This window comes from Hydra vulgaris, chromosome 07 (assembly GCF_038396675.1).
Source record: "Hydra vulgaris chromosome 07, alternate assembly HydraT2T_AEP".
Lineage (NCBI taxonomy): Eukaryota > Metazoa > Cnidaria > Hydrozoa > Anthoathecata > Hydridae > Hydra > Hydra vulgaris.
In genome coordinates, this window is record NC_088926.1 from 26,795,088 (window position 1) to 26,810,000 (window position 14,913).

Here is a 14,913-nt window from a genome sequence, read left to right on the forward strand (position 1 = left end):
GAGGCTGGCTGGTAGTCAGGTTTCCTGAACTCTGTGGTAGCTCTCAGAGAGGTTGATTTCATCAACAGTCGAAAAATATCAAATTATTAACAGTGCCATGTTGCGCATGGATGGTGTCTCTGTTTGTACTTTTGGTGTGCATTGCGGAGGCCGCATTTGGAGCCCTTTGTTATGGCTTAGGGTTTATTAGTAGTAATGAGCCAATTGCTTAAGCTATTAAACAGTGTTCTGAGTACTATCTATGCTTTGAGTCAAGTTCTTCAATCTAATTTTAAAATGAATAAAGTACCAAAAACTATAAAACACAAAAAATCATCATCACCATCTCTAAACCTATCATTCACTAATATTCGTGGTCTTCAAAGTGACTTTTCTTCTGTTGAGTCTAATCTCTTGCATAGTTCACCAGACCTACTTGCTCTTTGTGAAACTAATTTGAGTTCAGCTGTCTCATCTTGCGATCTTAGTGTTGATGGTTATCTTGCGATCTTAGTGTTGATGGTAAGAATTCACCCATTTATCGTGAAACTTGGTTTGAATTCACATTCTTTTATGTGCTTTTGTTTAACACTACTTCATTCTATTGCCTTTCTATTTGTTTTATATCGCTCTCCTTCATCTCAAGACTGCACTCTTTTTAATGTTATTTCTGATCATATTGACCAAGCCCTCTCTCTTTATCCATCAGCTAATATAGTTGTTGTTGGTGACTTTAATGCTCACCACTCTGAATGGCATGGCTCTAGTGTCAGTGACTCTGCAGGCGTTAAGGCCCACAACTTTTATCATTCTCAATTTCTAACTCAAATAGTCAACTTTCCAACTCGCTTTCCTGACAACCCGAATCATTTACCTTCTCTACTCGACTTATGTCTTGTTTCTGATCCTAGTCAGTGCTCAGTTTCTCCACATTCACCCTTAGGTGCTTCACAGTTTGATCTCTCTAAAACTAATATCTCATTCTTCTTCATCACCTGAATCCCCCAATTATTGTACCTCTTACAACTACAGTAAAGCTGACTGGGATTCTTTCCGTGATTTTCTTCGTGATGGCCCTTGGGTAGAGATCTTTTGTCTTCCTGTCAACAAATGCGCATCTTACATATCTTCTTGGATTCAAGCCGGCATGGATTCTTTTGTTCTCTCTCGACAATTCCAGGTCAAGCCTCACTCTCCTCCATGGTTTTCCTCACACTGTGCTGCTGCAATTGCCAATCGAAACCGTTACTTCCATATTTATCAGCAAAACAATTCTCCAGATAACAGGCGTCTGTTAATTACTGCTAGAAACCATTGTAAAAAGGTTTTGTCTAACGCCAAAGCCCGCTATTCTCAGGTCGTGAAATCTCGTATCTCATCTCAAAAATTAGGCTCTCGTGACTTCTGGAGAATCTTTAATAGTATCAATAATAAGGGCAAATCTTTAATTCCACCTCTCTCTGATTCATATAATTTGCAATCCTTTAAGTCGTCCGTCAATCATTATCTTGCTCCACAATCTTCATCTTTTCTCTTTCAGTAACTTCCAACTTTAATTAGTGGCTGCTTGCAGTCTTGTTGGAAGCGAAGATGTTTAAAAAAAAAAATTAAAGGGGTAAATGTTTTGTCTTTAATGTCCCAAATTTCTTTAGACATCTCAGTATCATTATTATATTTTTTAATGTTAAAAGATTTTAGGCGATTAGCATACAGAGATTTAAATGGAGTTTTGCATAAGCCAAAATATACTTTTTCTTTGTAGTCAGGTTTACTTGACGACACGGTGGCTTGATAAACAATGTTCTTTGTCAAGCACTGATTGTTCATGTTGCAGATGGATTTGTTGACACAGTTGCATGTTTTTCCCTCATCTTTACCTTGGTTATGTAGTATTCTGTGATTGTGCGAATTAATGATAGACTTGATGTTTGGCATATATGAGTAGCTTATTTTAATAGTATTTTGATTAAATATCTTGCGAAGTTTGTGACCAACCGGAAAGTGCAGGTTCAAATGTTCAAAAACGACTGCCTATTTTTGTTGCAACATAGGTACTGAAAGTTGGGTTGTACCAAATTATGTTTTGCTTGTGATATTTGAATGGGAGCAGTTTTTTATTCGAATGGTAAGCAATATTGCAGATAAAATCTGATTTAAATAATGCATTTTGATAAAAAAGGAATGGACTGTTTAAAAATATATTTGTTAGAAGAATTGGTTGTCTTAGTTTGATAGTTTGAGAAAGACTTGGAGGGAGGTTAGAGTCAGCATTTATGGAACTGATGGAATTTCGGGGCTTGCAGTAAGGTTGCAAAGAACTGTCATTAAGATTTAATGTTAAGTCCAGATAATTTACAACTTTAAAATTACAGCTGATGGATATAAGAAGATCATTATTTTGAAAAATTTTCACAAAGTGGTATTTCAAAATAATGAGCCAGTATTTCCATATAGGATAAAAATCAATTATATCGAAAATCAAGAACTTGTATGGATGTTTTTAAGTCAACTTTCTATAATTCGAAAATCTCTCTAATTCGAACTTTTATTTTTTCCAATAAAGTTTGAATTAGAGAGATTTTACTGTATTTATATATATATATATATATATATCTATATATATATATATATATTTATATATATATATTTATATTTATATTTTTTTTTTTTTTTTTTTTTTTTGTTATTCACCTCCTCAAGGCCTAGAAGGCCACTACAGATGAGGAGGCTACTTAATTGTGGTTATAACCCTCTCTCAACACTATAACTCCGAAACACGAACCTCGACAAACAAGCCGCTGTGCGGAGAAACAAGTTGAGCGCGGTACTACCAGGGACGTGGTGGGGATTGAACTTGGAACCTCTCGCTTATGAAGCGAGTGCTTTACCACTACACCACTACCGCATATATATATATATATATATATATATATATATATATATATATATATATATATATTATATATATATATATAGTTATATATATATATATATATATATATATATATATATATATATATATATATATATATATATAGAACTCTTAACTGGTTGTCAGAAAGTTTTTCCGTACTTTGTTGACAAAAAGCAAAAATTAAAATGCAAGACCAGAATTTTTTTTTATTAATTGATAGACTGCCTGCCCCAACCAAACCCTCAGTCGATGTAGCAGCACTCTCTTGCCAGTCAGGCTAAAAGATAGTCGATGTAGCAGCACTCCGTTGCGAGTCAGGCTATTTGTCAGTTGATGTTGCAGCACTTTGTTGCAAGTCAAGCTATAAGATAGTCGATATAGCGACACTCCGCGCATGATTTACAGTAAAAAAAATAAAAATAAAAACATTTTATTAAAAAAAATAAAAATAAAAACATTGTTTATATTGTTAAAAGCATTCAGAATGTTTTTAAAAACATTCTGGTCAATTAAATTTGCGTTTTTGCAGTTTTTTTTAAAAAACGATTAATTTGTAATTAAATGAATGGTTTTTACTTTCTGACAACACGCAAATGATGGATGAAAGTCTAAAGTAATTAAAAGAGACATATTTGTTGGCATAAGAATCATTTTTTTCCTTCCGTACTCCCAAATGCAACAAACTATATATATATATATATATATATATATATATATATATATATATATATATATATATATATATATATATATATATATATATATATACAGTACAATCTCTCTAATTCGAACTTTATTGGAAAAAATAAAAGTTCGAATCGGAGAGATTTTCGAATTATAGAAAGTTGACTTATCATGGTGACATTTCACAGTGACTTAGCATATAATCGAATTATGGAGGTTTTCGAATCAGGGAGATTCGAATTAGAGAGATTGTTCTGTATATATGTATATGTGTGTGTGTACATGTATATATATATATATATATATATATATATATATATATATATATATATATATATATATATATTTATATATATATATATATATGTGTACATATATATATATTTTATATATATATATATATATATATATGTACATATATATACATACATATATATATTTGTATATATATATATATATATATATATGTACATATATATATATATATATATATATATATATATATATATATATATATATATATATATATATATATATATATATACATATATATATATATATATATATATATATATATATATATATATATATATATATATATATATATATATACACACATACACATATATTAGCAAAAATAGTATTTCAATGTTTATTGAACATGTTACAAGCAACAATAATTATAAGTAAAATATAAAATTACAAAATTTAAAAGGTAATGTTTATTTGCAAGCATGAAAAATATGATGTTCTACCTTTTTTTGATATATGCATTAAAGTAGCCATGAATTGATCACAATCATTTATCATAAAGAAACTAATACTGGTTTGTTGATTATTGTAGTTTTGATGAAATTTGAAGTTTTATAAAAACTTCTATTGATTGCATAATAACGCATAGCACAATTACTGTGATCGTACTCACAATAATAAAACTACTTTACAATAAAACCAATACCTTGTTAAACTTATAAACCTCAAGGTAATAAAATTTTTCTTTTCTTTTTTTTTCAGTTATATTTTTTCCCCACAATTTTTAACATTCCAAAAACATGTGTTCTTTTTTTTACTTCTTACTTTTTTAAATCTTGTTGTTTAATTATGGGTAATTGTATTTGCACATATTATTTTTTTATTTTTATTTAAAAATAGACTTTTAAAAAACATTTACTTTTTTATTCATGGTTGTAATAGAGTTATATTCCCAAGGATGCTTTTAACAGTTAATGTATTATATATAGATTTTTTTTAATGTTTCTATGTAAAAGGTTTTATATTTTACTGATAATGGACTATGTTGTTCAAAACAAATGTCTAATAAACATAAATTTAAATTGTGTGGTAAACAGATCATTTGCAGCTTTAGCTATGGATGAAATGGCACTGATTATGTAATATTGAAACAGCTATTTTCATGGCTTCATTATTACAATACATACTTTAAGGGTTTAAGTTTGACCAGCCAGTATTTCCATATAAAAAATACAATTTTTTCTATAATATGAATGAGCATAACCAATGATACAGAGAAATGATTGGTAAGAGATACTTTAACCATAATTATTTTAATACAAATGAAAAAAGATTTCTAATTAAAGTGTTAAAGCATCATTAAGTAAAAAAATTATATTATAAATATTTTGAAAAAAGAAGAAAATTTGGATTTTCACTTGATAAAATGCAAAAATGACTTAAAATTAAAAAAATACATAAAATATGCGCATTCAGATATACACATGTTTTATGGACATAGAAATACATGATGTATGCATTATTGTTAGCTATAGTGCAATTATTAGAATATATATATATATATTATTTTTCTTTATAAAATTAATTAAAATCAGCTTTCATATTTTTAGTTGCTTGTAAAGTTTGTCAATTTAAACAGTTTTAAAATGTATTCTACAAAATAGAGTGCTTAATGTTCTTAAAAGAACAGAGCAATTATAAAGTAGTTGAAAATCACTTAACAAAATAACTACTTTATATATATATATATATATATATATATATATATATATATATATATATATATATATATATATATATATATATATATATATATATATATATATATGATGATGATGATGATGATGATGATGATTTTCTAGATTGTTGACTTTATTTCCTGTTTGTTACCTAATGTTTATTACTTTTTTGTTGTTAAAAACAACTTGCTTGTCGTTTGGAAAGAGTTTACAACATTAAACAAAAAGGCTATTTAAGGAAAATTTTAAAAGCCATTTTAAATGGCTTACATGAAAAATATTTTTGGCATTAAAAAAAATAAAAACTGGTTCTAATCCTCTTTTTCTTCATAAAACACCAAAAAAGAATTGCAACAATTGCCTCTAAAAAGAATAATTTTTATTTCTTTTAAAATCAATTAAATAAACTATACTTGTTTTATCTACTTTAGTTATTTGTTTTTTGACAAAAATTGCATAGGTCAAAATTAGTATAAACTCTAATTGTTTAGTCTAAAAATAGATTATCGTCATTACGTTAATGATTGTATATAAAGGTAAATATTGTTTAAGAAGATAAATCTTGACAAATTTTGTATGTAAATACTTCATGTTTCACAGTTTTTTAAAGCTTCCATCTAAGCAAAGCTATATTAAAACATTATTTTAAACCTTTAAATATTGTCTAAATTAAAATGTTATTGATTAAATAATATTGTATTTTAAGTTTTATCTAAAAATGAGAAAATGGATTATTAAGAAAATTACTTAAAAAACATTTTTTTTTAATGCTATTCACCTTCCCAGAGCAGAAAATGTCACTATAATTAAGAAGGCTATGTTACTTGGTTTGCTATTAAATGTTCACTTATAGATTTACTCATAAAAAAAGATAAAAATTGACTTTACTTAAGTTTCACTTTTGTAAATAGTTGAGAGTACTTTTAAATAAATATATATACATATATATATATATATATATATATATATATATATATATATATATATATATATATATATATATATATACATATATATATATATATATATATATATATATATATATATGTACTCAATACTGCATTATATATGTATATATATAAATATAATGCGGTAGTAGTGTAGTGATAGTGTCCTCGTTTCATAAGCAAGTGGTTCCAAGTTCGATCCCTACCATATCCCTGGTAGTATTGTGCTCAACTTGTTTCTCTGCGCAGCAGCCTTGTTCATCAAAGTTCATGCTTCGGAGTTATTGAGTTTTATAATTGCTACGAAACAATTAAACGTAACATAATTTATATATATTTAATTTTTATTTTTTTAATAAGGTTGACAATAAAGACTTGCATGGTATGAATTACATGGAAGCAATTGAAGTAATGCGAAATACAGATAAATTGGTAAATCTTGTAATTGCAAGAGAACGTCGAAGACTTAGTGAAGGACTTTCTGAAGATGATCTCAGTATTGCATTTGCTAACAGTTATTTGTTTGGTAAATTTATTTTCTATCCTTTTTTATTATTTACTACCCTCTTTCTTCATTAATATAGCTAACACTTAAAACTATTATATTTTGGTTCTATAAATAATATTACTTATTTATTTTTTAGTGCTACTTGAAAAACATTTTTTATTAAGAGGGAATGTCCATAGGCCTTACTTAGAGCATTACATAGGCCTTCTAGTTATAGTATAGTTTTAATTTTTTTTTTATGTTAGTTGACCCTCAGATTATACATCAAAAACAAAACTCTAAAATTTTGAGTTTATTTGACTAATTCATTTAAAATGGATTTTGGTTTGATCAACTAATTTGTTTAAAAGGTATAAGTAAATAAATATTGACCAATATAAGCAAAGTTTAAATATCTGAAGCTTAAACAAGCTTAGAACATTTAAAAAAATTAAAAAATTTAGATTTAGATGTAATAAAATTGTAAACGCAAGTAAAGTTAAGAAAAAAAACTTGCAAAACATTTTCAGTTTTAAAATAATTCTTAAAAATGTGCTAAAGAAAAAAATTACTTTTGAAAGTATTGTTAAACAAAAAGTTGTTGAATTTTATAAACCCTATAAATCTGTATGCATAATTGTATAAATCTGTATGCATAAATTTGCAAAAAAACAATAATAATAATAAAAAAAATTTAAGTTTGTTAAAGGAGTTTTAAAGTTGTACCCAAAATTGGATTTAGCAAGTTCTAATAACTATAGTCAAAGTGGTGCATTATAGTTGACAATAGTGGAAGCCACACAGTTTAAGTATGTTCTTACCAAGTCTAAGTTGATGTGTGCTGCTCTAGAAATAAAAAACAATATTTGACCAACATACTTCTCTTATTCTAACAGATTTTCTTGTATAAGATGCTGTATAAGAAGATAACAGGAAAGCTGATCAAGCAACATTAAATGTTTTTGCAGATTTTTATTAAGATTAGAAATATTAAATGTTGCTGCTGTTGCGTTGTTATTATAACGAAACAGTAATTCATTGTTTTCATGCTAAATCTTATTTTAAAATCTAGTTTTAAAATCTAATTTTAAAAATCAATCATTTGAAATACTTCAGTAAAAGTGCAGTGTTGTGATACAGAATATATTTTTAAAATGTCCTGCAAATATAATGTATCACCTGAAAGATCATAATCTATCACCTAAAAGATCATAATGTATCACCTGAAAGGTCATAATATATCACCTAAAAATAGATCATAATGTATCCCTGAAAAATCATAATGTATCACCTAAAAGATCATGTATCACCTGAAAGATCATAATGTATCACTCTAAAGATCATAATGTATCACCTAAAAGATCATAATGTATCACATAAAGGATCATAAATTTTTTCTACATCCTAAGATCATAAATTACTTTCTACATTTTAAATTTCCATGTTAAGGAATAAGCTATAAAAAATAAACATATCTATAAGCAGCAGTTTTTTTTTATAAAGAAGTATCAAGAAATTAGTAATGACTATAAATACTTTTCTTTTTATCTCTCTTAAAAAAATAAAAACAATTTTTTAGGAAAAATAATTAAAATGTGTTTTTGATTTGGCATCGCCTAATTTAAGTCCTGTAAATTAAGTTCTGTTAATTTATTCCTGTTGATTGAGTTCTGTTAAAAATTTTTTTTAATTAACATTTCATTTAAATTGCTAAACTTTGAAACTGGTGCTTGTTGTTCTAAGTCAACTGCATCAAATTTTTGTTGTTCTAAATCAAATTTATGTGATAGTAATGAAGTCATAAAGTGCTGGCTTTGTAAATATGAAGTTTCTAATTTAATCCCTATCACATCCTTGTCGTTGAAATAATATATTGCTAAGTACCCATAGTTCTTCCACCATATTGCGTTAATAGCCGCAGGCTTTTTGCTCTTTAGCCTAAAGGCCACACATAAAAGTCTGCAAGATAAAAGGCCACACTTGCATAAAAGTCTACAAAAAAGTCAAATAATAAAATTTATACCTTAAAATTTTTATTATTTATTTGAATACAAACCAAACATAACAATTAAACTAAAAATTTATAACTAATATTTAAACCTCAAGTTAATATTTTATAATAATTTTAATAGATGAAGATCTCTCTCCAGAAGAGGAAAATGAGATTGAAACCAAGTATAAAGCATTATTAGGAAATGATTTACAAATTCAGGTTTGTTAATTATAACTTTTTTCAACTTAAGTTTGTCATTCAATACTTAGTTTCCTACATGAATAAAACTAATTATCTTTTTTATCTTTAAAACAAAGGTTGCACAGTTTTCTAAATTTAAAGATAGCCCAGCCTTAGGCATAAGTGTTGAAGGCTCAACAGAGCATCAGGGTAAGAATTTTTTTTCAATATTTAATGTTGATTTTAATTTTTTTTTTTTTTTACGCAAGGTGAATTTCGGTTTCCTTTTTTTTATCGAAACTTTAATGGATGAAAATACTTTCTTATTTAACTGAAATATTGCTTAATGCAAGGGTTTTTTTGCGAAAAATTTAATACATGCTGGAAAAAAGAAAAAAAAAGGTCCTCACTTTTTAAATTTTGCGACGCCCAAATACTGAGATGTCAAAAATGGTCTAGAAAACCCCCTGACTGTTAATTTAAGATAGAAAGTTATTATAGTAAAAAAGTGCATTAAAAAAAATTATTTAAAAAATGCTTGTTGTTTCAAATTAATTGCTCTATTTATGCTGATTAAATAAATTTTAAAAAAATTTAATTAAAAGTTGATTATTTTAATTTTTAAATATATTTTGAAAAGTAAGCGTCCTTAGCAACATCTTTGCAGTGCTTCACTATTAAAAAAAATCTTTACAAATTTAAACTCTAACTTGATACAACTTCTCCATATAATATTTTATCTGCTTTTAATATATCTGTAAATTACTCAGACGCTAAAAAGCATACCCATAGCACAGTAAATATATTTAGATTTGTAAACAAAATAGTATAAAAGTCTATAAAAATCCTTACAATTAAAAATATTTAAAAATTTATATTAGAAAATAAAAAATTTATAAACTGAATATTAAAAAATTTTTGAATAATAAAAAAATCCCTAAAAAATCTTTTAATTCTTTTTTTAAATAAAACACCGAACATTAAATCAAACCAATAAAAATATTTAAAAATAATATGGCTGAAAAAAATCCAAAAAATCAAAATGTAACAATACATGTTTTGTAAAACATTTTAAAATTTAATAGAATTTAAAAGATTTAACCAATTTAAAAAATAAAATAAGAAAACACTTCTCGTTGCTTGAAGTTGAATAAAAACCTTGTAACTTTCAAGAATGCACTCAGCCCAGAAAAAGTTTACTTTATAGAAAAAATTGACTCGAGAGATTGGTAAATTTTAAGGAGTAAAATTGTAAAAATTGTTAATATGATAATAATAACACTTACTTTTGTGGATTTAGGTTATTTCTGTCCTAATATGTTTTGCAAACTTTAAGTTTTAAAATGCTGAATTAAATCTAGAGTTAAATCTTCAGAAAAGAAGAAAAAATTAACAATAATGAAAAAAACATATTGCTGCCCTTAAATAGTGATTTTTTTTTTGCTTGAAAACTGTAATTTTTTTTTTTTTTTTTTTCTTTAAAAATTTTCTAGTTGTAATATTGAGTAAAAAAATATATATTTCTATATCAATGTGTGAACTTTTCATAACAATTAAAATTTTTTTTTATTATTTCCAAATACTTATACATTTTCTTATAGACTAAAATTTTAGAAATTTTTCTATTAATAACAACTGTAAAAACTTCCCATGAAAACAGTTACATTAAAAACACAGTTATCATTAAAAAAAAAGACCGTATTTAAATAGTTCAATTTAAATCTTTTTTTAGTTTACCCACACTCTTTTTATAAAATTTTACCCACAATCCTACAGTTCATTAAAAGCAACTCAAAAATAAAAATTAAAAAAGTTGTGTTGCTAAGAGATTATAATAGCTCTCAGGGCTCATAACATAACCAAAGCAAAAAAAACTTTTATCTAAATATTATTTATGCATTTTTTTGTATTGCTTATGATTTTCACTTATTTATATAAACACATAGCTGGAGTATCTATGAGGCATCGAATTCATTCTGTTTTTCCTGATGGTCCCGTTGGTAAAACAAATAGAGTTTTCCCTGGCGACTTTTTAATTGAAGTAAATGGTATAGTTGTGCTTGAACTCAGCCATCTTGAAGTTGTAACTCTTATTCAAAGTTTACCAGAACACATTCGTTTGGTTGTTGCTCGTTATAATGAAGGTGATCTTATTCAATATTTTAAAAAATAAGTTAAAGACTGTCTCATTGTTTTTTGTTTATACTTTTTACTTTATGTATAATTATTCTTAATTATAATTATGCATTTACAAATAAGCTTTAATATTATGGTGATCTTTTTAATTTTTAGTTTCATTTTGTTAAAGAAAAATAAAAATATTAATTTTTTGCTAATATGTTAATTATATAGGTAGACAAAATGTGGATGATGATGTTGAAGAAACCAATGAGATTACAGGAGTTAATTCAAAATTTAGTAATGAAATTACATACATTCAATTAGAAAAGCAAGATGCAGGTCTTGGATTTAGTATTTTGGATTACCAGGTATTTTGGATTACCATTAGTAGTAGTTTGGATTAGTAAAAATAAGGTGGTAAGTTTATATTATCAACTTCATATAAATGCTAATATGGACCACTCATTATAGGATCCAATGACATCTTCAAAAACTGCAATAATTATTAAAAATGTAGTTCCTGGTGGTGCTGCACATGTTAATGGAGTTCTTGAACCTGGGGATCAATTAGTATCTGTAAATGGAGTGAGATTTGATAATGTATCTCTTGATACAGCTGTCCAGATTCTTAAATCAGCCCCTAAAGGTAAAAACAAAAAGTTTAATTTTACGAAAAAGCTTTTTGAAAAAATTTTACATTCAAACAATAAAGTTTCTTTTAGCCAAATTTTTTTGTTTGTTTTAATAATAAATTTTGACTTAATTTTTTTTGAACAAGTTAACAAATAATTAAGTTTTAACTTATGTAAAATACTAGTTAAGCGAGGATTGTATTTTATTTAAATGATTTTTTTTTTCAATCCCCACCACGTCCCTGATAGTACCGCGCTCAATTTGTTTCTCTGCGCGGCGGCCTTGTTCGTCAAGGTTCGTGTTTCGGAGTTATAGAGTTGAGAGAGAGTTAAACCACAATTAAGTAGCCTCCTTGTCTGTAGTGGCTTTCTTGGCCTTGGGGAGGTGAATTAACAAAATTAAAAAAAAAAAAATTTGTGTGGGCTCGCTAATTTGTATGAGCTCGCTGATTTTTGTGAGCTCACTGTTTTTTGCGAGCTCACTGTTTTTTGTCAGCTCGCTGGTTTATGAGATCTTGATAATTTGACTTTTATATTAAATATTTATTTACATGTATTTTTATATAGTGTGTTTTAATTTTAGTTATAAAGTTTTTTATTTTTATTGTTTTGTGTATGAATGTTATTTAAATAAGTGTACCTTATAAATTATGAGTTCTTATTTATGCTTTTTTATTCTTAATATATGCAAAAGTAATTCATTGTTAGTTATCAGAAGATCCATTAACGCAGAGTTAAGTGAGTTTCTTGGAGGTCCTTGAAAGTTTCTAGAAACTGAATTACCATTGTTATGAAAAAATAATAATTTATTTGAAAAAGTTATCTAGTTCACTAATGCTAAAAATATTTTTCAAGGTTGCTCAAAATTGTAGACTGGTGCTATATTAAACACCCAGTTTAAAGAGTTTGTGGCATGAAAACTATAAAACTAAGAGTCGATAGAGCTTGGCCTGCATTCTTATAGATAGCTTGATACAATATTGGAATACAAAGAATACTAGAACTTAAATTTAATTAACTTTTAGACATTGCTTTTTTTAAAAGCAGAATTTTTGCATTGAGAATGTTGCAAAAAATATTGTTACAAATGCTCATTGTTTTTGAAAATTGATTTTGATAATTTCACAAAAATAGCATGTTTAGATAAAAAAAAAAGAAGCAGCAAACAGGATGTAAATGTGACAAAACTACTTATAGGTTAATAATGTTACTTTTGCTTCTGTCAAATTTGATGTGCCATTTACTTCTGCTTTCGTCAATGGTACTTGTTTGACTTTTTGTCGATAGCACATTATTTGTTTAGTTTTAATAGTACAAATCATAATTTTTTTTTTTCATGATAAGATCACATGTACCTCCAAAAAAAAGTTATTAATGAAAATCATATAACTTTTCTAGTCTAAGGGTTGCTACCTTACTTAACTAGATAATGTGCTATTAGATTATTTTAATAAAAATTGATTTATGGTTTTTATGGTAACAGTTAAAGATTTTAATATATCTTAGGTGTTTTTTTATTTTAAATAACAATTTGCTAAGTTGTTAAAATGTTTCAATCTTGCTTTGTTTTAACTAAAATGCTAACCCTTTATTAACCCTCAATTAAGGAGTTGGATTTAATATATTTAGCATAGCATGCAGAGAATTGTATTTGGCCATTATATGAATGTTATTGCTTTAAATTTTGAAACAAATTATATTAAAGACTAAAATAAAAAATTTAAAAGACCTCAATTTAGATGACTGGTATTTGCCAACTAGTTTAGCTTTTCCTGTAACTTCACAGAGTTTTTTTATGTCCTATTGAAGACACTTGTGCAAAAGTTATTTAATTTCACTTTTAGTTGATTTTTAGGTTTAAATGGGTTGTTAGTGTAAGAAAAAACCTTTATCAGCTTGTGCAAAAATGAGCTAGGTTTAAGCTTTGTGTCACTTGGTGCATGATTTATCAAAATAATACTTATTCCCTACTTTTAAAAAAGTTTATTTTCTTTGCTGTTTTTAACTTGTAACTGTAAACATTATTTATAGCTTTAAAACTTAGTTTCTTGTAAATAAGTTAAAAAGTCTTATTTTGTGTGGAAAAAGTTTCAACATGACTAAAGTTAGTTGAATTGTTAACGGCAATAACTAAAGATTTGTTGAACATTATATGTTAATTGTTGCACTTTTTTTATTTAGAATGGTTTATGGTAAAGGGAAATCATAAGAAATCATAGAGCCATTATTGAAAACATGCTATTAATTGTTTTATTGTCAACTCTGATCCAGTTCCTTCAATAAAAAATCTTCAATAAACGCTTTGACTCTTTACAATATGAATTTAAAAAATAAAATTTGATGATATTAGTTTCTTGTTACAAAGTTTATCTATTCATTTTAATTTCAATGTTTTATAGTACTATATTTTTTATAACTATTTTTATATATTTTATATTAATATTTTTTAAATTTTAATTTTGGCAATTTATAAATATATTTTAAGATTTTATATAACTTTTTTTTTAGATTACTTAATCTAAAAAAATAGGATTTGATACATTTATTTCTTTTCTTCCACTCTGTATTATAAATAAAAGAAATGAAAATAGCTTCTGTAAAAATTGTTAGGGAACAGTAACTTGGAAACTCATTATGCTATTTTTCTGGACAACTAATTTGGAAATATATATTTTGACCCAGCACAACTTTATTGGGAATATATATTTTGATTCAGCAAAAAAAAAAAATACTAGATTTCTCAATCATTAGATACTATAAATAAACTCTGAAAAATTTTAAAGTTTTCAGAATGAATATCTTGAATCAGAATTAAAGAAACTATTAAATGATTGATGATTTATTTAACATATAATGGTGAATATATTAAAACTTTATTTATATAAAATTACATTAAAAATAATATAAAGTATACTAAATTATAATTTATTTTATTTGTATAAGAGCATAAATTCTGTAGACAGCCCAAAAGTTTTTTTGGCCCAT

General features: G+C 26.0%; 1 protein-coding gene across 1 annotated transcript in view; it reads left to right on the forward strand.

The window, feature by feature from the left end:
* The window catches only part of LOC100215877 (multiple PDZ domain protein), a 61,402-nt gene that overhangs the window by 17,997 nt on the left and 28,492 nt on the right, over positions 1–14,913 (forward strand). The window contains exons 11-16 of the mRNA XM_065801507.1: positions 6,876–7,041; positions 9,135–9,214; positions 9,313–9,385; positions 11,122–11,319; positions 11,528–11,664; positions 11,768–11,942. Coding sequence (XP_065657579.1) covers positions 6,876–7,041; positions 9,135–9,214; positions 9,313–9,385; positions 11,122–11,319; positions 11,528–11,664; positions 11,768–11,942 — 829 coding nt within the window. The remainder of the gene's footprint in view (positions 1–6,875; positions 7,042–9,134; positions 9,215–9,312; positions 9,386–11,121; positions 11,320–11,527; positions 11,665–11,767; positions 11,943–14,913) is intronic.